Genomic DNA, 24,843 nt, shown 5'->3' with positions numbered 1-24,843 from the left:
TGGTGGTAAACTTCTTTAAATTGTCAGTGTAGAAAAATCTAGGATTATCAGTAGTACATTTGATTAGGTTTACTGGTTTTATGAAACCATGAACAAGTATTTCTAAGCAATGTTTTGGAAATTTCTTTTTCTAGAGCAAATGGGTCTTTTAAACTTATTGCATATTTATATAGGTGAATAACAATTTGAACATTGTAGCAAATCACAAACTTCAGCAGCGCTGTATTATATTTACATACAGTAAATTGGTAAGTAGTGAAAATCCATCAATGGAATGATGGTGTTGAAATTCATTTGGATTATCCAAGTGAGTTCTTCTAACAGACAGCCATTAAAGCTGTTGAAAGTACGAATCGATTCAGTAAACACAATGTCTTGTGTGGGGTAATTGAATAACTCTGCTTTCAATTTAGAACTCCATTATGAAAAATGTCAAGGTCATTCAAATGCCAGCTTGAATCTTGTTTGTTTTTTGTGCAGCAAATAATAGGGCATGCTCAGTGAAGAGATGGAGACATGCATGTCATTAGAGTTCTAAGATGTGAAAATTGGCAGGTGTCTCATTTTAAATGTAATGTTCTCTGGTAACAGATTGGGGTGTCACAAAGGCAAGGTTTAAGATGAAGCAGAAGGGAATGATGATCTATAATGTGAAGAAGTGGTTTGAATTTATACTTAAAAAAAACAGCAGCAGCAGAGGAAAGACGACAAATGAGTGGCCAACAAAATAGTTTTATGTGTAAATATTTTCTTGCTTCTATTTAGCCTCAGTAAAAAGTTCCCCTTAAAAAAAACCATAGATTTGTGGAGGAAATTAGGAATTTTATTTCATTAAATGGTCACTGGTATTTTAGTGATTAATACCACTTAAATGTTTGTTAATGCCATGATGCTCAAAATGAAGACACACCGATATCCATGTTTTATTCTTTATTTTTAAAAAGTTTGTAGAAGTCTTTAGGGTTACCATATTTCTACAAGCGAAAAAGAGGACACTGGGGGGGAGGAGCCCCGCTCCAGCCCCGCCCCTGCCCCACCCCCATCCACTCCAGCCCCACCCCCATCCACTCCAGCCCCACCCCTGCCCCACCCCCATCCACTTCCTCCCACTTCCCACCCCCTGACTGCCCCCCCCCAGAACCCCCAACCCCCCCCGCTCCTTGTCCCCTGACTGCCCCCTCCTGGGACCCCTGCCACTAACTGCCCCCTAGGATCCCACTGCTTATCTAAGCCCCCCTGCTTCTTGTCCCCTGACTGCCCCCTCCTGAGAACGCCCAACGACCCTACCTGTCCCCTGACTGCCCTGACCCTTATCCACACTCCCACCCCATATTCACACCCCTGCCCCCAGACAGACCCCCGGGGACTCCCATGCCCAATCCAACTGTTCCCTGCCCCCGACAGGACCCCCAGAACTCCTGACCCATCCAACCCCCTCTGCTACCTGCCTGCCTCGACCCCTCTCCACACCCCTGCCCCCCTGACAGCCCCCCCCAAACTCCCGACCCATCCAACCCCCCCTTCCCTGTCCCCTGACCAGGGCCAGCTTTAAAGAGCCGGGGTTGCGGGGCTTGGGGCCGGGCCGGAGGTGCTCGGCCGGGGGTGCTGGGGCCTGAGCCGGGCCGGGTCCGGGCCAGGCCGGCGCTGCTGGGGCCTGAGCCGGGCCGGCGCTGCTGCGGGCCGGGTCCGGGCCAGGGGTGCTGGGGCAGCCGGGCGCCACTCGGACAGGGCCGTGCCTCCCTGGAGCTCTCCTCCTCGCGCCCCCCCCCCCGCCCCAGCTTACCTGCTGCTGCCTCCCGCCTGCCCCTGCTTCTTTTCAGACTTCCCGCGAAGATCTGATTCGTGGGAAGCAGGGGAGGGGGAGGAGCAGGGGGCGGAGCGTTCAGGGGATGGGAGGAGGGGGAAGACAGCTGCAGGGCCGGACGGTGTGGTAAGGCTGCAGGGGATGTGGGGAGCCAGGAAGGGGCTTTGGCTGCCCAGTGGCACTTGGCCGCCGCTTTTCTATCTATAAATAGCCGACCGGGGGGAAATCCCGGATGGTTTTTAGATTTTTAAAAATCCCCCCCGGACGGCTATTTATAGACCGAAAAGCCGGACATGTCCGGGGAAATCCGGACATATGGTAGCCCTAGTAGAAGTCTGCATTTGTAATATGAAACCTGTTTTTTAAAAAACCTAGAGGTTATAGAAACAGTTGTCTGGAATTCTAAAAGGGGTGGTATAACATAAGTAAATGCAGTATTTAATTCTTTCAGTCAAACATATAAGGTAATTGATTAGTACCTATAGGCCTTACTGAATAAAGAGCATTTGACTTGTATACTAGTTAAATATTCACAAACAATATGCATCATTGAATCCAAAGTGATGGCATTGAGCTTGCCAAGACAGTAGAATTAGTGTCTGTGTATTTATTCCAGCCAACTGTTTCATGATGATAAGCATATGTAATTCATTTCTAGTAATCTGTTTGAAAAGCAGATGGAGATGAAAAATTAATCTCTGCTGGAAAGTGGCTACAACTTGTGTTTCTATTTTATTATAAATTTGAATTTTTAAAAGGATTTCTAGAGAACTTTTCTTAAATCATGTGTCAAGACCATGCTTGTTTAAATGGTGTAGGAGGTTGTACAACTGCCCTCCATATAGCCACATGGATGGTAATTTTCAACTCCTGTATAAACTCATTATCAGTGAATGCAGGGTGGTGGGAATTCAGAAATTATAATCAACTACTTCATAATAAGTAGTAGTCTAATTATTTGTGGGTGAAATTTACCTGCTAGGTACCAAATCTTGCAGATCTTACTCAGGCAAAACTGTCTCTGAAGTCAATGGGAATTTTGCCTGTGTAAAGACAGTGTATGATTTGTCTCCTATATTCTTATGTTGAATTCCACCCTGAAACTTGTAAGACCATGCCTATCATTTCTAAGCTTTGCATGTATTTTTAAAATTGTGAATGCATCCATAGCACTGGACAGCCATGTCTGGTATAAATATGCCTGAGAAATCAGAAATACATTGTATTGTTGCATTTTATATATAAAGATCATTTGATAAAGGTCAGTGCTGAAATGTTTATTTTTGTTCTAGGGCTGGCAATATGGATTTGAACAAACCCTATGTATCAGATATGGGCATAATGGTTTTAAAAAATCTGAAGCTCCTTATTTGATTAACACACACTCTATTCCCTAAGTCACCTTACCAAAGTTAAGATGCAGAAGTCTTCCAAAATGCTGTATTTGGTGACCTTGTAGACCATTCTCTGAATTCCAGGGCATATCCATACCAGTAAACCAACTCCCTTGTGTGAGGAAGATGTTATGGACAGAAAAGTTGAGCGCATTTTTTTTTGTATGCCTTTTAAGCTACTAATGGCATAAACTGGGCTGCTATTACTTAATATAAAAATGTCTAGTGCCATACACTGCATTGCACTTCATAAACCATCACCAGACATGTTCCATTCCCCAATGAGTTCTCTCTGTTTCTCAGGTTGGAATGCAAGTTCCTTGGGGCAGAGAGCTGTCTTCCGCTCTGTTTCGTACACCTGCTGTCAGAGCTTAACTAATAATAAGGAATGTATTTTTAACCAGTAATGGGAAAATGTTAAAATTTGCAGAGGTTTAAAGGTAGAACTTGAAAAATGTTTGACACACACAAGTTATAAGCCAATACAAAAGATGATTCTTTAGCATAAACCAGTGGCAAAATCTTATTGTGAAGTTCATTCAAGTTGAGAAACAGATTGGGAGTTGAAAAAGCAGGAAGGCTTGTTTTTGTTTTCCAATCTATAAATAAAAACTAGACATGAGAGAATGACACTTACCAGTTCTAAAATCTTGAAGGATATGATGATAGTGAATTGAACTGATTGTTTCTTAACTACAGATAATACTTTCTTTGTTTAATAAATCAGTTAGTTTTAAATACAAACATGTATTGATAAACTTAAGAAAAAAAATATGTATACCGAGTATTTAAGGTAGCCTTATTTAACTAATGAAAAAAAAACATTTTTAAAATGCTGTTTTTGTGCATTTTAATTGAATTCCAATATCCATCCAAATGCACCTTGCCAAAGGTAAAAAAACCAGCAAAAAACTATAGTAAATCAGAAATGCATAATTTGCCATTTTATAACATAATAAAAATGTAAAAATTAAGAATCTGAATAAATTTAAACTATGCAATTGCTTAAAGAAATGTAGATAGACATAGTGTATCCTCCTGGTTAGCAAAAGAAGTACAAACTATAGTGTAAAGACCATACTTAATTGTGAAATCAACATGTTTTAACGGTTACTAACCAATGAGAATCAACCTCTTTCTTTAGGGAAATAAACAAAAGTACACATGCAAATCAAGATTAAAATCAATTATTTTTAAAGCAAGGTTTACTGCTTGCTGATTTTTAAATCATGATTAAAATGGATATTTTAAATCACTTAGACTGATTTTAAATCAATCTTGTTAGACACTCATAAACTGGATGAAATGACTGTTGAAGAAAGGTTGAAAGAAATAAATGTGTATGGTATTGCTAAGAGATGATATAAGATATAGGGTGTGACTGGGAATGGGTGGTGGTGATCTACAAATGTTTGAAGGGTTTAAACCAGAGGAAAGTCAAAGTATAAGGCTGGTGCAAACAGGCCAGGAGTAGTGGGATGCCACTGAGAGGGAAAAGTCAGGATGAATTTCAGAAAATACCTCCTGACAGTTGGTTCCATTAGGCTGTGGAATATTCTCCCAAGGGAAGTTATTAAAAGCCCTGTTGAAGGGAAACACCCAGAAATAGGCTGGACAATACACTAATAAATACTGTGTACTGTTATGAAGGTCCTGTTCCCCAAAGGTGTTAACATAATCCAGAAAATGTCCAGCACTAAACAAGGGCTGGGGCCTGCTTAATACCATGGTGAACACCTCATTAAAAATCCTTTTAACCTTTTATTAAAGACAAGGAAAACCGTCAAAGCATATGAAATATAAAGTATTGAATAAGGCTTTCATTTTAACATCATCCCTTGTTCCCTTTCCATTTAGCTAGAGAGAGGTTTTAGAAGGAAAAACTCACTTGTTTAACAGTCTATTAGATGGTGGTAACTGTCATTTGCGGGAAGAGAGAAGAAGTTAACTGAGATTGGCTTCAGCTGTTGCTGCTGCTGTTAAAGTCTGATCCTGTTTGATCCCAGGTGGTGGTTTGGGATTCAGCTGGAGCTGGTAGAGGTGGTGATGTCACCTGGGTCCCTTTTTCTGGCCTAATCTGGTCATGATGTGTCTCAGGATCAAAATGATAAACGCCCATTATCCAGGGAAATGGTGGGGGTGGCAGTCATGATGGTGAAGCGTGCTCCAGTAGCCAATCTTCCTCTCTAAAGTCTCTCTCTTTAAGGACCCACAAAAGGAATGGTGGGTGGAGTATAGGGTGACCAGATAGCAAGTGCGAAAAATCGGGACAGGGTTGGGGGTAATAGGTGCCTATATAAGACAAAACCCCAAATATCGGGACTGTCCCTATAAAATGGGGACATCTGGTCACCCTAGTGGAGTAGCCTATCCCCTCATTATTTTGTCTACCATCTTTCCAACACGCCAATTTTCGTTCACTGATTTCTAGTTCTGCATTTTACGTGTTTACTGAGCATGATCTTAACGCAGCCCTTAAGTTATATCATTAGGCTTTTTTTGTTTGGACTAATTCTGTTTGTCTCTCTTTTGCACCATTTCCCACTTGTTGCTATAGGTTATTGTGACTTCTTGTGAACTTTCATATACACCTCTACCCCGATATAATGCTGTCCTCAGGAGCCAAAAATCTTACCGCGTTACATCGAACTTGCTTTGATCCGCCAGTGTGCGCAGCCCTGCCCCCCCGGAGCACTGCTTTACTGCGTTATATCTGAATTCATGTTATATCAGGTCGCGTTATATCGGGGTAGAGGTGTACTTTTAATAGTTGAGGGTAAATGTCATAATTATCACAACAGGCCCTGCAGTGTCAGGGAGAGGAGTGACCTAAAAGATCTTTTCTCTCTAAATTCTATGATTCTGTTTTAAGACTGAGATCACTAACCACAATAAAGAGATATTTTAAATAAGCAAATACTATTTTTCAGACTTAAGTAAAAACATTGTTTTTTTTAAAAAAAGCTTAAGACATCTACTTTGACGTTACCCTCAGAGTAACAATTTTGTTACTACTTTGGCTAACATGTGGCTATGAATAGCCCATCTATTGAATGGTTGCTACAGAGGCTTTTGATTGAGAATTCACTTAAAAAAAAAAATTAGGACACTGAGACAAAAACCAAACAAACATCCAAAACCATTTCTACTTTGCCTTGATCCTCTAAAGTTATTGCACATATCTGTCAGGTTCATTGCTACATCCAACTGTGTTTATAAAGCACATTTATTAATCTGAGATTCATATTATCCTGTTGAACAACACTTGTTGAAATGAATGGCATTCTTTTTTGCAGTGTGAGAGTGATCTAGGCTGAAATTGTATCCCTGACCTGTGGAAGGAAAGGTGTCCTTCAGCTGGAATATACTGGCTTTGCTTTAGAATACTTTTCCTTTCTTTGTCCCTCAGGTTTCATTAAGCTGGTCTCAGCTGAGATGCCAGATAAAACACCAGGGGGTTCAGAAACCATCCCCAGGAATGAAGGTTAGTATTCTCATTAGTATTCTCATTTTCTCTGACTAAATATTGCAGGCAAGAAACTTTCAAACCTTTTGTGACTTCAGCCTGTGAAAAACTTTTTAAAAATTAAAAAAAAAAAAAAAGAGAGAGAGAGAGAGAATTGGCTTTTCAAAGATATGACTTATAGGAGAACTAGGAAAGCTTTCCTATATTTATGCCTAATTCAACACATTTACTCCTCAAGACAAATTTGTTCAATATTGATTATTTTTCACTTATTTGTGAATAGCCTTTTTTCTATAATCTTTATTTCTTGATGGTAATTAAATGCATAATATTTGAAAAGATTTAGAGCTGTCCAATGACCTAATAATTTTTCACCTTTTGGAGAGGGTGACTAGTCTTCTGCAGTAAGAATAATGGGAATACTCCTATTGCCTAAGACTAATGTTTTCAAATGTGGGAGACTTAAGTTAGCCACCCAGATCTGTATTTAGGCACTTAAATAAGTGGTCTAAATTTTCACAGGAGCTGAACTTGTGTAGTTCCCATTGAACTTCAAATGCTCAGCTTCTCTGAAAATCAAGCCACTGATTTTTTTTAGATGCATTTAAAAACTTTGAATGTGGTTCGTAGTGATAATTTGTCGTTGCAAATATATCACATGGTCTTGTATGTTGAGTGGTCTCCTCTTAGAATAGTCCCAGGACTAGAAATAAAAGGGCTTTCCAGATCAGCATTGAGGTAATTTGACAGAGCTTTGTGGTGGTAGCTTGCAAAGCTTGTGCCTGTCTCTGTGATCTGTAGCACACTTATCCTTGCTTTCATAATTACTGTATTCCCTCAGTCTTTTTTAAATAATTTGTTATGAAGGTAATTTTCAATTCAGGTTGCTTTATCCTACTCTCCATATTGATTTTTTAAAAAGAAATATGTAGCTTAGAATTGAGATTTTTTTTAATATTTATAAAGTATCTTTTTTGACACTGAGCCAGTGATATCTAGACCTCAGTTGTCACTTTGACTTTTGAAAGATATCATGTAACATTTTATAAATAACAGCAGACAAATAATTCCTTTTCCTTTGAAAACTAGATGTGTTTATCTACAAAGAGCCTGTTTAAGTTCTTGTTGTTTAATTTACAGTGTGGTTCGGTAGGCATTGCTAAGGGCATTCTAAATGCAAGATTGAGACACATGCAACTTTACACCAAACCATTCAAATGACTGCTTTCAGGACAAACCTACAGATATTTTTATGTGCCTAGCCTATGAATAATATATCTTGTGCAGTAAAAGTGTTGTGATTATTTAAGTACACTTAGAATTGATGTTTGTATTCTTCTTCTGTTAGAAATTTTATTTGGAGCAGATTATTTTTGCATGCCTTGTTGGTTGTATTTCTTAAAGCAAATTACAAAAACATATTTATGGTTGTCTGTGTAGTATCATTAGTTAAGCATGAGTGGGTTTTTATGACATAAAATTACCTTAAATTCCATGTGGAAATATTAGATTACAGTTTCTGAATTGTGAATACATTTACAATTTGTGTATGCAGGTGTTAGTCATTCACTAATCCTTTGCTTCCCAGAGAAGAACTGGGATAAACTAGCACTTGAATATAGAAACAATTGAAAAGTTTGTGTGCAAGTTTGGAAGAAAACTACTTCTGTGAAAGATAATGTTATTTTTTGTTACTATAATGCATTTTAATTCACCCACTTCAGTGTGGGCCAATATTCTAGTAAATGGGGCTTGTTTGTAAGGTGGGTTTTTTGTTGTTGTTGTTGTTGTTGTTGTTTTTGTTTTTTTAAGCTCTCCTTCAGGAAGGAAAAAGGGACAGGGATTTAAGGGGACTCAGAAAGAACAGAGGGAAAGGAAGTTTCAGTGTATTTCCCCTCTAAACCTGGAAAGGTAATAGAGATCTCTTTGATGCCACACCTCATGGCTAGACAGTAGGTCTATCTTTTGCTCACAGCTTTCTACCATGCCTTGTTTTCTTTCTTTGTTCTTGTTGCAAAACCAGTTGGCTATTATTGCTCTTTTGGGCTTCTATCAAAGTTATACACTCCTCAAACATCCCACCACCACCAGCGTTTCCTCCAATCAACCTTAAACACAATGCTTTAGATTACTGTATTCAGAACACAGCTAAACATGGGGATTGGCCAAAATGTTGTCTATTTAGAAATTTGCATTAGTACTTGTCATAAGGTGGCTCCTGACTGGGATGCCCTCCTGCATCAGGCCACAGCACGACAAATGGTGCCTACCTCAGTTTCCCCTCAAGTGGTTCCCAGAAATAGTCTAAACAGTCTTTGAGCATAATTGGGGGGTAACTTATTACAGAAAAAAACCCTGTGCATATAAACCATAACAAACCAAGTTCCCAGCTATCCAGCAGTATACAGCCCAGGTGTGTCTCCCCATATGCGGCTCTGAGGAATGACTCAGGCATCTCTCACCATGCCTCACCCCAGACTTCACCCCATTCTGGCTCTCCAGCTTCAGCTTTCTGGCTCAGAGAGATAAATAAGCATCTCCCTCTACTGCTTTCAGCCTTCAGCCCCCTGCAACCTTCTTTGGCTGGGGCTCTCTGGCTCAGAAAGGTCAGCAGCCATCTGTCTCTGGTGGTTTCCTGACAATTCCTCTCTCATTACAGGGCCGCTCTGTGCTGTCTATAGTGTTCCTCTAGGCAAGTCTGTACTGCTCCTTCTGTCTCTCTCCTGTGCTCAGGAGTTCTCACCTGCCCTTCTCTTCCTCTGTACTCTAGGGAAGCTCTAACTCACCAGGTCTCTCTCCCCTATGAGGCCCAGATGCCCTCTTTTAAGCTTCAGCTGGAGGGGGTCAGATGACTGACAGTACGCTGGCCTCTTCCTTCCTAAAGGCCAGTGGCACCACTTGGCAGTGCTGGAACCAAATTTATACTAAGTTTAAACACAGGTTTCTAATATAGAAAGAAAAACAAGCAGAGGTGGATCCTGTAGAAGCAGCAGTGCAGAGAAGTGATAGGAGGACATGGGAGAGGTGCAAACTATGTATCTCCCTGTAGGGGGGAAGTGACAGAAAAGAGAGACAAGGTCTACTCTAATAAACACTCTAAAACTACTTCTGTGAAAGATAATTTTATTTTTTGTTACTATAATGCATTTTAATTCACCACTTCAGAATAGGCCAATATTCTAGTAAATGGGGCTTGTTTGTAAGGTGCAGTAGGAGGCCCCAAACCATTTCCCCAATAATGCCAGCCTTGACTGTAACTTATAGGGTTCAATTCCCTACTCTGCTACAGATTTCTTTTCTGACCTCGGGGAATTCACTTAGCTTCTCTGCCTCACTCCTCATTTGTAAAATGAGGATGATAATACTTCCCTGCTTCACAAGGGTGTTGAGAATAAATACATCAAAGATTGTGAAGTGGTCAGATACAAAGGTGATGGGGGGGACGACACATAAGTACCTAAGAAAGATAGGCAGGCATGAGAATATTGCTCTGTGTGTTGAATTGCCACATATCTGATTAGTTGGTTTAGTGTTCATACAGTGGGATGTAATATAGCACTAGTCAATATTGGCCGGCTGAAGACCGGTTAAACCAGGGATCGGCAACCTTTGGCACGCGGCTTGCCAGGGTAAGCACCCTGGCGGGCCGGGCCAGTTTTTTTACCTGCCGCGTCCGCAGGTTCGGCTGATCACGGCTCCCACTGGCCGCAGTTCGCCGTCCCAGGCCAATGGGGGCTGCGGGAAGCGGCATGGGCCAAGGGATGTGCTGGCCGCTGCTTCCCGCAGGCCCCATTGGCCTGGAGCAGTGAACCGCTGCCATGGGAGCTGCAATTGGCCGAACCTGTGAACGCAGCAGGTAAACAAACCGGCCCAGCCCGCCAGGGTGCTTACCCTGGCAGGCCGTGTGCCAAAGGTTGCCGATCCCTGGGTTAAACAGTCATTCACTGTAAACTAATACGTAATAACACATAAGAAAATTTAACACTCTCACCTAAGAATGTGGCACTATTTACTGGTGGAGGTGTGGTCTACATTAATCATTACAACTCTTCCTCTCCCCCTCTGGTTAAATAAGAACATAAACAGTAGCTTCTAGAAATCCAGGTAATCTGCCATCCACACAGATTTCTGTGTTTGTCTGCCCACTGGAGTCATATATTCAGACATCATTCATAGTTGGATATAGGTTATCAGCGAGTATAGGGTTCATGTCCTTTAGGTCAGGCCTATATGTTTGGACAGACTGTCTGTTGAAGACAGCAGTGTGGTGTGTTCCTGAACAGCCCAGCAATTCCTCCTTCACAACTGGTCTTCTATGACAAGCCACGGAAAACTGTTGGGGAACCTCCAAATCTTCTTCTGCATCCTCTGTGATAGTTGTTGAGCATCCTCCGTGTTTCCCTCCCCTTTCTTTCAATGAATCGTGCATCAGTTCTTAATAGACTACAGAGGGATGAGCTCTTGCTTTTTGCATCAGCAAGGATAAGTTGTTTAGTTTTTTAATCACTGTGTTAAGTCCCACTCTGAAAAGGAGTAGGTTTGGGATTTTTTTTTTCTAGGCTGCTTTGTCCAGTTATGTAGCCACACCTTCTCACCTTCCTGGATGGGCACAAAATTTTCCTTTTTCATGGCATCTTGCTCCTGGCGTGCTCACTTCTGGCTCATCAGTTCTTCCACCTTCTGCAATGCCGTCTTCAGGTCACAGCTATAAGACTCCACCATGTCACCCACCTGGGTAGATTCAGGGGGCCTTGCCAGTTCTTCCTGCCTGAACATCAAGTCACAAGGAAGCATACGTTTGTAGAGTCCAAAACTAATCTCATGAGGCAAGTAATGGATAGTTGAGTTCTGGCTGCTGTTATATGCAAAGACAACAAAAGACGACTTCATATCCCAGTCTCATTGGTCTTCACTAAATAAGTCTCTAAGCAAAGAACCTTTGATGCAGGTTACTCTCGTAAGTAATAGGGAACTAAAAGGGCAGGCAACACTAGTCCACACCTTGGGTATTTGGAGTTGTTGACAAACCTCTTATAATAACTGATTCAAATTCCTTCCCCCCATCACTGCAGGTGCAGGTTGGAGCGCTGAACTGCAACACTACATATTTTATCAATGCATCCATAACTGTCTGTCTTTTTATCCTTCAGTGGTTGTGCCACCACATACTTTGAAAAGGTACCCTACCAGCAAATACCAATTTCCAGTTGGTGTTTCTGGTAGTGAGCCTTTCAAACCAATCTGTATCAGCTCCCAGGCTTACTAGGTTGGGGCATTTTCCCTAAAGGAGTTCTGCCTCTTTTTGTTGATCCTTTCCTTTCCTAATCGGTAAGATAGGAAAATACTCTGTGCTTACCATCTGCAGCTATGTCCAGCCAAACAGACCTGTTGGATACTCAGCTCAGGGTCTTTCCATCTCTCAGGTGGCTTGCTGCTTCATTAATATGAAAACACTCCAGCACTGTTCTCTGTAAGCTTGGTGGCATAATAATAATAATTCTGTTACCTTCATGCACCGGCAAATTGGTATCTCGATCAATAGACAATTGTTCCTGAACTGTGTTGAACCTTCCCAGTTTGGGTCTCCTTTGGAAGATCCTGTGGCATACTGAACATAATTCAGGGTCCTTAAACTGTTCTTGTCAGGAGACCTCACGAGACCAGGCTGAGTCTATTCTCACTGCCCTCACCCGGCTGAGAGCATGCTCAACCACGGGGTCTGGAAAACTGTGACTATTCAAACAATTCATAAGCAGCCACTGCAGGGCACAGTGGTCAGTGTACACTGTGAATTCCATATCTAATAAATTGGGGTGATGGGCCGTCAGGATCTCTACAATAGCCACGCATTCCAGTTGTATAGCTAAATACTTGGTTTTTCTCTCATTTACATTGTGACCTCCTAAAAGCCACTTGTCAGCACCAGCCAAGCTCATCAGTTTGTTCAAGTGTAAATTTGACAGCGAGCTTTGAGGCATCACAGGTTACCATGAATGGATAGGAGAATCTGCACATTTAAGAAGAGCATGGTTTAGAAGTCTTTCCTTTAGTGATTCAAATGCTTTTTGGTGTTCCTTCATCCAGATAAAGTTGCTCCTAATTAGCTGGTATAATGGAATTGCCTGCTCTGTGAAATGTTTTACAAATCTTCGGTAGAAACTACAGAGCCTGGCAAACTGCTGTACCTCCTCCAGAATTATAGGAACCTTCCAGTCCTTTATAGCTTTCAGTTTCTGGAGATGGGGCTCCAACCCATTCTTGCTGACTATATGTCGTAGGAAGATGATACAACTCCTTGAAAACTGACATTTGTTTCCTCCAAGTTTAAATTCTCTTTTTAAAAAACTTTAGAATCTTTCCCACTCCTACATCCAGCAGGGATATCTGAATATTATCCAGAGGCAAGTGTGTTCTGTTAACCCTAGGAGTTCTTGTGATGCTGTCCGATGAAATCCACTACCAATACAACAGCACTAGAAATATTGATCACCACAACAAAAGTCCATTTAGTGTGCAGAGACTCCAAATTAGGAAGGAGCTAGATTTCTCTTGTTTTCGGTGGTGGCTGATAAGTAATAATCACCAATTTAACTCCTAAATACAAATTTCTTTCCCATAGATGTTCACATGAATCAGACATATTTTAGCTCCTGAGTCCAATGTGCATTAGCAACTTCTACTTCCTTAGTGTTGCTTCACTTTGTTTGGGCAATTCAGTCTCCAATGGCCTTTGTGACATGGCTGGCAAATGTCATATAACCTGGGACCCACTCGGGAAACCGTATCGCTCTCCTGACCCATTTCAAGAAGTGCTGCTTCTGATATAAAGGAGGCTCCCTGAAGCTGAGAATTAACTGCTGATACCTTTAAGGAAACCCCAGATTCTACTTCCAGATTTTGAACTTTGCATATAATCTGGTCCATAGGTTTATCCATTGTTATCTTCCTTCACCAGCAGGTTAAAAAGTTCCCCTGCTAAACCATTTAGAAACTGATTTTTCACATAGGAGTCTCTCATGACCACTGGGCATATGCCTCTCTCTGCATGGCCAGTTCCAGATTCAGCACAGTAGATTTTGTTTCACTTGAGCCATCTCTTGGATAGGGTTCTTGATAGCTACATGGAAAGCCCTATCTCCTTAATGTACACATATAACTATCTCCTCCTGGCTTTCCATTCCTTCATAATATTTCAAAAGGGCCAATTCCCCCCTCATATCAGGCATACAAATGCTTGCAGAATGGTCTCTAAAACACACAATCAGTACTGGGAAACTGCTGGTAAAATGCTAAGGCATCACCATCCAAAACACTGCAGCAGACGGTCACTGCAGTTTTTGTTAATTGTCATGGCACTCCATCATATATTAGAAACAACCCTGAGAAGTCTGGAAAAACTGAATAATTATGAACAATGTAGGTTTTATCTGGATTGGACTTGCATCTGATTACGGAGTTGCTAGTTACTTTTGTATTGGCAACACTGGAAGATGTAATTAGTTAAACCTATGAAATACTGTACAACATACCCGTGTATTTTGATAGGATTAACACCTATGCAGTTCTCTAAAATACTGTAATTTTTGCTAACCAATCTGTTTTAAGTCTATATTTTAATATCACCTATACAAGATATAGATTAAACTGAATGAAAAATTAAAACAATTAGACAAACTTTTAAAACATTCATTTTAATAATTTTCATTTTCTTCCATGTATGTTTAAAAAAATTTAATTCCCATACAAAAACTTTATTAGCATAAGTAAACATTGCTACAATGAATTACGAAAACCCTACACTTAAATTTTCACAAATATTCCACTATCCTTACAGTGCGTACATACATCTTATCATAACATTGAATTATGAAAAAATGTATATATGTCGATAACAGCTTTAATGTTGACTCACGACACCTTATATAATCTTCTATCATATACATCCCTAATTATATTTACTTAGAATGTATGTGGTCAAAGATGTACAACTTATTTCTACCTCTAATCAGATACACCAATAAGACATTGGAGGTAAGAGTAAGGCTTATACATCAGAATTAAGGTTGTTTGTGTGTGTGTGTTTTTTCATGTTAAAATATTGTTGTTACTTGAATGTATGAACTATAAGGGAAATAGAATGTTCTTGTGAATTTTCTTTACTGATTACTTCCAGGTTTTTTAATGTTGCATTTTTCCCAAGTAAAATTCTCAGAACAGTCCCTATTTTATATAGGATTTATATATTAATTGTTAGTTAACCAAGCCTTTTGTGTGAGGGTAATGGGTAGGGGTTTGACCATTGTATCAGTAAGATGCTAACTGAATTTTTAGAACTTTGCTTATCTAAGAATGTCATTTTAGTATGACTCCCACTAGTTAAACTGCACAATGTACAGAAGCAGACAAGTGAGAAATGAGTTTCCTGTAATTAGTTTACTGGAGCTTGGTCCTTGACTTGAGGACCTCTGATGTTTGCTCCTCTATTGCCTGCTATGTCAAGCCCTTTAGAATCAACAAATAAGCCTATAAAAGCCACTGTTTCTTTAAACCAGAAAAAAGCTAGAGGTACTGTAGCTTTGAGTATGCTTACCATGTATATGTAAAATATTACTCAGGAAGTTTGTGTATGTAACAATGAGTAGTAGATAGACTGCATATTAAAAAAGAATCTACCATGATCCATTTATATCAGTTTTTCTACAGTAAAGCTTTTTTATTTCAGTTACAACAGATGCATCTTGAACAATGAGCTGTGTCAGTACAAGGAAGTGGACAGGAAAGATTTCTGTGTTTTAGCTTGCAAAAGGGAATAAGTATTCGTTCTGTGTTATGGAAGCAAATCTTATATTTGCTGAAATGTCACTCAATAAACTTGTGGCACACATTTCATTTTTAGTATAGACCATGGCAGCAGAATTCACCCACTATGTAAGTTTCTCTCAAGTATGAAGAGCAGCAGGTCTGGTTCATGAACAGCATTTTATTGTAGTTATTGGAGCTGGGGAATTATTTGCAACATTTTTTTTCAGTTATTGTAGTCCTTTTTCAGTTTGTGAATTATACTCTAGCAGGTGTAGATTAAGAAATTGTTGCACACAATTTTTGGATGATTGACGTATGCAGTCATATGGTATTTTATCCAGTGTGGTGTTGGTGAGTTGCTGGGCGAATAACTGACTTGGGGGAGGGGGGGGGGCAAACCAAAAATCAATTTGGATCAAACTGAATCTGAAAATTCCAAAAAAAGTTCTCAAATTTTCATTTGAGATCAAATGAAACATTTTAGTCAATCTGAAATGAACTGGTTTGTTTAGTTTATGGGCACATTTTTACAAATAAGCAAAGGAAATAAAGGCTAGATTCAAGTGGCCGGAGAGGGAGGTGCCAATGCTGTCCTTAGAACTTCTAGCCCAATGTGTAGGGTGCTCACATGAGACTGGGGGTTTCAAGTCCCCCTGATGTGGAGAAGGAATGGGAATTTAGGTTTCCCATTCCTCGGGAAAGTGACCTAACTGCTCGGCTATGGTATATTCTGGTGTGGATCTCCATTGGTCTCTCCTGTTAAAGCTGTTCCACTGTGTACAAAATACTGAAATAATCACTGGGACAGAGAGAGAAAGTGAGAGACACTCTATAGTGGTAATTAGGGCACCTGCTGCTGCTGCCACCACCACCACCTCCCCTACTGGCTGTTTTATGAGTAGTGCCTAAGTCCTGTTCCAAACCCCTGTCTGCCTACCTGTGGGGTTCTTACACTTTCCTATGAAGCTGGTCACTCTCACAGACAGATGGACCGTGGGTCTCATCCTGTATAGCAACTGGTCGATCACGATCGACTGGTCAACCCTAGAAGATCTCCCAGTCGATTACAATCTCCGGAGGTGTAGTGTGGCTACCACTAAGGCAGACTCCATGCCTACCCTGGCCCCACGCCACTCCTGGAAGTGGCCAGCGCAGCCCCGCGGCCCAGGGGGCAGGGGTCTCCCTCTGCATGCTGCTCCTGCCTGCAAGCACTGCCCCCGCAGCTCCCATTGGTTGGGAGAGCTGCGGGACTGGTGTTTGTAGAGAGGGGCAGCACACAGAGCCACGTGCCCCCTGCCTCCCCCCAGGAACATGTTGGCCTCTTCTGGGAGCAGTGTGGGGCCGGGGTAGGCAGGGAGCCTGCTGTGCGAGCCGCTGGAGATAACTGCTGCCCGGTGGGAGGCCGCACCCCAACCCCCATCCCTGAGCCCCCTGCCAGAGCCAGCACCCCAATCCCCCTCCTGCACCCCAGCCCTGAGCCCCCTCCCGGAGCCAGCACTCTGCACCCCAACTCTGCCCTAGCCCGGAGCCCCCTCCTGCACCCAAACTCCCTTCTAGAGCTTGTACCCCACCCCCTCCTGCACCCCTACCCCAGACTCAGCCCAGAACCCCCTCCAACACTGTAAACCCCTCGGCCTCAGCCAAGAGCCCGCACCCCAACCCCCCTGCCCCAGCCTGGCGAAAGTGAGTGAGGATGGGGGGAGAGCAAGCAACAGAGAGAGGGGGATGGAGTGAGTGGGGTGGGGCTTTGAGGAAGGGGTGGGGACTTGGGGAAGGGGCAGGGTAGATCCTCCGTTGCCCTTAGATTCAAAAAGTGATCTTGGGCATAAAAAGGTTGGAGATCACTGCTGTATAGCAATTCCTGTGTTCTAGTAAGTTGCATCTCGTCCCATGTCCTCTATCTTTATGTTGTCTGTCTAGACTTTTTAAAAAAAAAAAATTATTTTGTCTATTTAGGCCCTAAGCTTGCTGGGTAAAGGCCATGTCATCTTACTTGCCAATAATAATAATAATAAATAATTAACAATAATTATATTTAATAATGTGTGGAATGATGATTTCCAAAAGGAGTATCCCTTCTCCTTCCTCCTTTGTCCACCAGAGCAGAGAAGGAGGAGAGAAGTCATGGGTAATCCTCAGGGAAGGAAGGGGAAGGCCCACCATCCTAGTCACCTCATGCTGTAAGAAACTTTATAAGAGTGGGTGTTATTATATTGGGGCATACTGGTGCGATTCTGCTTTGTCTCTTGCAGCTGCATGGGGCTGCTGGCCAGCTGGACTTATGAACTTGCACAGAGGAAGTAAGGCAGAAGATTGAGGGGTAGGAGGTGGTAGCTATTCTGCTCCCTGGACAAAGGAGAGTGAAGAGAGACAGCAGGTTAATTGGTCTGGCTATCATGAGATGCTGCACAAACCTACAGCTCATTACAAAAGCTGATGCATCTGAAATACTATGACGTGATGGTACTAAATCACAGTTTAAGTAAGCTATTTTAATATCTGAGGAGAATATTAGCTGCTAGAATATTTTGTTTTTCAAGAACACAATAGTTTCCATAGAGTTCTATCTGGCTGATGTCCAATCAGAGTTCAGTATCCCAGTCATCTGTGAACTAATACTCCTTTAATCAGACCTGGAAAACTCACATGGCTTGAACTGTTTAAAATTGAGGCTTGGAAAACTGAAGACTTTTTTTTTTTTCTTTTAGCATTGAACCAAAAGGTTTTTTATTGTTGCTTGCTTCCCCGTCGAATAAGTTAAAGTATTCCTAGCTCTCAAGCAATTAGAGAGAACTAGGTGTGCTTAACCAAGTGTAGTACTTTCATTAAGAAACAGTGCCTTTTGTATGCATAAATGATGCACATAATGAATAATAAATAGTAGACAATTATTAAATAATTAAGACAAATTATAAAATGGGGAAGCCCAGACCAGCTTGTGTAAAACAATCAAATGTGAAGCAGCTAATCACAGTATACATTAGGTATTTTTCACTATGATTTTTTTTTAAGCACTTGTGAATGAAATTTCAAATCAGTCCTAATTTTTTCCAAACTAATGCTCTTTCCCCCAGCTAACTTGAGAATTCCAATGAAAGTCAAGCATTTTAGATTTCAGAGTAGCAGCTGTGTTAGTCTGTATCCACAAATAAAAAAAAAAAAAGAGTAATTGTGGCACCTTAGAGACTAACAAAGAATTCTGGTTAGAGCAAAGAACCAGAAGCCAAGACTGACTCACTGACTTATTGTGTCTGTCATTGGGCAAATCATGTGACCCCCCCCCCTTCTCCTTGTATTGCACCCTTTTCAACCTAGACTTCAAATGGTTAAAGCTGAACATCACTGGAAAAATGACAGGTTTTAGAGTAGCAGCCGTGTTAGTCTGTATCCGCAAAAAGAACAGGAGTACTTGTGGCACCTTAGAGACTAACAAATTTATTAGAGCATAAGCTTTCGTGGACTACAGCCCATGGTGAACAGTGACTTTCATTTGCTGCCATTCAGTAACATTCTCCCCTTCTGCTGCTAAACTGCCCTGCAAGCCAGGTTTATCTCGCTATCCTGAAAAAAAAATGGGGAAAAAAGGAAGCATTTGTGATATGAAGCACACAGCATTCATTGTAATCATATTTATTCTTCAAAGAAAAAAAGCCAAACTCTCCTCTAACTCTTACATAGAGTCCAAAATGAGAAGCTTGTAATTCTGTATGTAAGATGCAAGGGTACCATAATTGAGTCCGCAGTCACTTGCTCTCAAATCAGAATGCAAGTGTTAATATGAACTGGTATAAATTACTATACAAGGTGTTGGACAATAGCGAATTAGGCTTAAGTGATGTGGTCTGTGTGGTAAAAGAAAGCAGGAACCAATCCTGAATCCTGGTCTTCTCCTTTTGTGCTGTACTGGCTGGTAGACGCTGCCTGCTTATGTGTTGGGACCTCTTCCAACCTGAGAGCTTGAAACCCCAGGATTGTTTTTACTCCTCCTCTGATAGCCAAAAAGAAAAACCTGCATCATTAGGTAAATCCTTTTCTTCTCTAGTTTCTGGTTAGGGTAGGTGAAGCTGTACCTTTTTACACATTCTCAGATGACACCTGAAATGATTGAGGATAGCAGTATTCCTTGTCATTAATTGTAAAAGCAATCTATCCTTCTAGAACTATTCCTTGGTTTTGTGCTCTAGTATTATGTCAAGTGTAAATGTTAAATATAGAGAGAGTACTTGTTGGTACAGAACACTCAGGATTGCATGCACCAGCATACTTTATGTATGACTTCAGCATGGGCATACCTACTGGTAAAAGGTGCTTATAACAATATTTGCTTCAAAGTATCTTTTAAAATTAGTATCATTTATTTTTCTGTGTTTTACCCTCCTTAGCAGCTTGAAAATAAGTTCAGGTCTGTGTGCTCCTGCTTCTAGATAAGCCAAGGCTCTTATCAATTCCCGGTATTTGATTCAAAGTTACTTGGGTACTACAACGAGTGCCACACAAGATCCTAGATAGAGTGGTTTCAAAAACAGATATTCTAAACCTGCAGTTTAAAACTCTCAAATTTGGGGGTTAAATTACTTGACAGGGTCCCTTTAAACCACTATAAATGACAATAAATAGCAAGCTTGTTCTTTGCTATTGGTCAGGAATGATTTTCAAGTATGTTAGCTGCATCTTTCGAAATTTCTGCTCCAAACCAATTATTTTGTTGGAGGCAATTACTATCGCATGACTGAGTCCCTTAAAATCAGTTCTCTTGAAGTCTTGTCAGCTCAAAAAATAAGTGTAGGTACTACATCTTCCCCCTGCCAATTCCTGTGATTTTTGTAATCATGTTTCCCTTTTTATGTTTGTATTTCTCATGTTGCTTGGTGGAAAAACTCACATAAACAACAGAAAGAATGGACTATTTACATAGTGCTGTCAACTGTATTATATAAACACACTAAAGAGTAGGAGAAATATTTTTTCTGATCTTTCAGTTATGTTAATCTAAGGTCTTACTTTGTACCAAAAATGTGTAACATAGCTAAATATAGAACTGATTTTTTAAAAAGTCAACAGTGGTTCCCTTTCATGTAGTTCAACTTTTGATCTGCAAAAGTTGCTCTGATTGATTTATTTGAAAACTTTCTCAGAATTTTAGCTTCCATCCTTAGTCAAATAGTATACTGTTTTTTCCTGCTTTATTGATTTTTATTTTTTCTTCTGAGAAATAGCCATATTTCTTACAAAGCAACTTGAAGGGCATGGAAGGATTAAAGAAAAGTATTGATTGAATGCTATCTTTTTAAAGCGTGTTATCTCTTTCAAGATAAATTAGAGTCTGAAAGTCACTATTTTAAAAATGTCTTTAGTCTTTTGGTGAACATATCCTTTTAAACTAGCAGATTCTTGATGTTTTCAAAGTACTGAAAAATAGCTACAGATGCCTATAAGTTGTACTTTTATCCCTTTCACAAAAGGGAAGGGGATGAGGTAGCATGAATTGCTCTCTGTTAGGTAACACCTTCCCCTGAAACATTTTATAGCAAGACCAAAATTAGGTTGCAGATTCAATTGTTTGGGGGTTTTTCCTTTCGAGTATTATTTTCAGGTAATAGTTCTATTTAACTCCCTTCAATCTCCTAGCTGTACAACTAGCCATTACCTCAAACTCTACCGATTACATTAGAATTAGACTGTGATAAGTCCTAAACTTAGAAATATTAATATAGAGGAAATCTTAGTTATTAGTCTTCACTTTTTTAATTGGCTCCTTGTAGTTTAATCTTAAAAAGGGGGAATTACTGCTTGCTGACAGACCAGGAAGACAGGCATCTTTGATGTTTCATGAGTAATAAAATATTTATAGAAACATTTGTATTTTGTACAGAGTTGTGTCAGACTACTAAAATATACTTTTGGAGGAGTCAGCAAACCGGAATCCTGGGTAGAATGGTTACAGCATTATCAAAGTACTTTGGAACCACAGGGGAAGAAGGTAGCAATTTGGTTGTATCAGTCTATATTTAGCTACATTAACATTATTGGCAAAAAGCTGCACACTGGATTTAGCTTTGTCTAGGCTCTTTTTCTTTAAGTTAAAAGCAGAATTACTTCGTGATAGCCACTTACAATGCTTTTGTTAGAACATACTGTTCAACTGATTTAGCGATTTGAAACATAAACCTATCTTTTTAATAGAAACAGTGCTCTTTGTTGCAGACTCTGTGGGGAAATATTTAACATGGATTCCATTATGTTCATTTTGGCAGTAATCCCCACAAAATGCATCTCATGATGTAATGCAAACATTGAAACAACTTCTTGGTACAATGCAGAGTAAAATGGGCTGTGTCCCTCTTCTCTCCCCCTCCCACCCTCCTCCTCTGCACCAGCTCATGTGCTGGAAGGATTAAGAAATTGTTCAAAGTGGCAAGGATCCATATATAAACGCATTATATCTCTCTCTAGTGTGTATCTACAGAAGACACAAAATGAATGTAAGGAAGATGCTCCTGTGTTAAAGAGCTTAATGTGATAATGTTTAGTGATAATGTAATAGTGATGTTAAATGTTTATTTAACTCCCGCCCCACAAATCTTTGTGTATAGTTGAATGCAAAAGCACCAAACAAGCACGCCAAGCTCACCCCCGCTGCCCACAATCCTGCAATAATAGAGTATTACAGCCCCAGTCCTACAATCAGATAAATTTGTGTAGACTGTTACACTACATGGGACCTCAGTAGGGTACAGGTATCCACCCTCTCAAATTTCATTGCAGGATTGAGGCTTCAGGGTGCAAGTTAAGATAAATGTTAGGATATATAACAGTTATAACTTGGCCAGGCTGTATTTCATCTCTTTTATGTTATGCATTTGTTGACATAATATAATATTTTGAACTACACATTCACAAGAAAAGCATGAAAAGAAAATAGTACATATGTTGAAATGGCAAAGTCTATTGTTTTGGAATATGTGCTCTTGTGTTTCTTAACCTCATGTAAGTTTCACTATGGAACCTTAATGGTTTCACCATTTTTTGTTTGCAGTGGTGTCGTAGCTGTGTTTAGTACTAAGTTATTAGAGAGACAAGGTGGGTGAGGTAATATCTTTTATTGGGCCAACTTCTGTTGTTAAAGATATGAGCTCTTCTTCAGGTACATCTGAAGAAGTGCTGTGTGTAGTTCGAAAGCTTGTCTCCTTCACCGGCAGAAGTTGGTCCAACAAAAGACATTACTTCACCCACTTTGTCTTAAAGGAAAAAAGTGAAAGTTGGCTACTGAGTGAAGAAAAATCTAGAGCTATAATTTGTAATTTTCATGGCTATAACTGTGGTAATGTGGATTTCATAACTTTGACCAGTTCCTCAAATGCTGTTTATGCCTCATTTCTCTGACGGTGAGGTTTATCTGCTCAACAATGTTGCCAATTCTTGCATGTTTATTGAGAGTAATGAGTTTTTGGCCTTTGCTATAGGAATTCCAAATGATGTGAAAAGCTTCAGCCTTAATTTGATTTTTAGAAAAGCATGAATCTGAGCACAAGATATCCTGTAGACTTGGGGGAAGTGCACTAAACGACTAGCCCAGAGACTGAGTTCTTGCCCCAGTTGCCTCACTGATAACTATTAACTCTAAATATTTCTGTGCCCTTCTCAACCATTATCATGAACCTCATACTGTAATGTTGGTGAGGTGGGGGTCGTAATGTTATCCGTCTACTTCACTGTTAAGATAACAGAGTTTGTACATCATTTCAAGCAGATCAGATAATGGAACCCAGCTCTCTTGAGGAATGTGGCAAATTAGATACTTGTGTAACCCACACTAACACAGTGTGACTGTGTCACTCTAGCAACTAGGCCACTAATAAAGGTTTAGGACTCTGTTACTATTTACATAGTATGAGATCTGGTTCTTTTGCTCATATGATATGGGATCATACTTTTATGATCTAGAGATCCCAGGCTCAGTCCCCACATATGGGGGGTGTTACTTTTGGTATGCTGTCTGTAACCAGTAGACCACAATCTGATTCCCAACCTGGGCAGTGCTTGTAATGAAAGAGGTGCCAAGACTCAAGCAGTTTTTTTACATTTATAACTGATGCAGCAAGCCCAGAGGTGCCGGGATTATGAACTGCTAAGCCTTGAGGTGCTGGGGCTCAGCTGTGGCAGAAATTAAGCATTGAATTTGGGATTAGAGACCAGGAATCCTGATGTCCCCCATTCCGCTGCTGTCTTTCAAATACTTGTGTAACTCGCTGACCATGTATATATTGTCTCCCCCAGTAGGGACCGATCCACATATTAAATAACGTACTATGTCTTTATTGTACACCTATTGCTGAAATGAAAGAGCTCTGTGCTGTGGATCTGAAGAGTGTGGATTCAAACCCTGCTGATGACCTATGTGAGGATGGAAAAAATAAGTATTGTGTAAAAGGACCCTGGCATAATTCTTGGAAATTTGAATGATTTTACAGTGCAGAAAATTGTATTGAGAAGTGAATTTGGATATTGTGTTAATAGTAGTTCTTCTATTATTTGTATTGTTTATATTTTGGTTCATGGGAAATGTCCCTTTTTGAGATCAGGGTATGATGTGCAAGAGGATGAAAGTCCCTGCCTGCATAAGCTCCCTAAGGTCAGCACTTTATTTAATAAACATTTACCTTTTCAGAAAGGAAGCCTCATTCTCGAATGTGTAACATGAACACTTATGATGCACTGGATATAGCAGGGCAATAGGTTACCAGTTTGAATCCTGTCCAGCTCAGCAAAGAATTAAGTTGTTCCCATTTACTGGTTGCTAGGTAGCCCCTTTGTGATTTTATCACAAATCTCAATATATTTGTGGGGCTTTTTGTTTAAAGACCCCAACTTCTGGTGTCATGTGATTGTGAGAATTTCTGCTTGCCTCTTTTTTAAATGAAAGCTTCTAATCCTTTTGCTTGTGGAGGAAAGCTGTTACGTGGGCATACCCTAAAGGCTCAAAAACGACAATATAGAAGAAAAAGGAGCCAAAATTTATTTTTTAAAATTCTCATGATTTGGGGGAGAGGAGCCTGACTTGTGACTTTTGAACCCTTGGGGTTCACAGTACTGAACATGGGAAGAGTCTGCATTCCAGTTCCACCTACATCACAAAGTCCTCACTATGCTTTGCACTAGATTTTAAGTTCTTCTGATCAGGGACTCTCTCTTATTATGCAGTTGTACAGAACTTAGTACAACTGTGCTGTTATCTTGGTTGCGTCTTGTAACAGGAACTCCTACAGTTTGAGCCAAAATCGCCTTACTCACTATACATTTGCAAGAGTTGGAAACACTATAATTGTCACATACAGATCGGAGGTGCGCAGTGGGAATTTAAAAAAATCCAAAGACAG

At 40.4% G+C, this 24,843-nt stretch overlaps 1 protein-coding gene across 5 annotated transcripts in view; it reads left to right on the top strand.

Annotated features, from left to right (window-relative positions):
* PLEKHG1 (pleckstrin homology and RhoGEF domain containing G1) overlaps positions 1-24,843 on the top strand; it is a 220,167-nt gene that overhangs the window by 63,042 nt on the left and 132,282 nt on the right. For 3 of the 5 annotated variants that reach the window (XM_054023197.1, XM_054023198.1, XM_054023201.1), the window contains exon 2: positions 6,608-6,682. The exons of the other annotated variants lie outside the window; for them this stretch is intronic. In XM_054023197.1, the coding sequence (XP_053879172.1) occupies positions 6,634-6,682 (49 nt within the window). In that variant the 5' untranslated portion in view covers positions 6,608-6,633. The remainder of the gene's footprint in view (positions 1-6,607; positions 6,683-24,843) is intronic. 5 annotated transcript variants of the gene reach the window in all.

The sequence above is a fragment of the Malaclemys terrapin genome, chromosome 3 (genome assembly GCF_027887155.1).
Source record: "Malaclemys terrapin pileata isolate rMalTer1 chromosome 3, rMalTer1.hap1, whole genome shotgun sequence".
NCBI classification, from domain to species: domain Eukaryota; kingdom Metazoa; phylum Chordata; order Testudines; family Emydidae; genus Malaclemys; species Malaclemys terrapin.
This window is presented reverse-complemented; position numbering and strand designations above follow the sequence as displayed.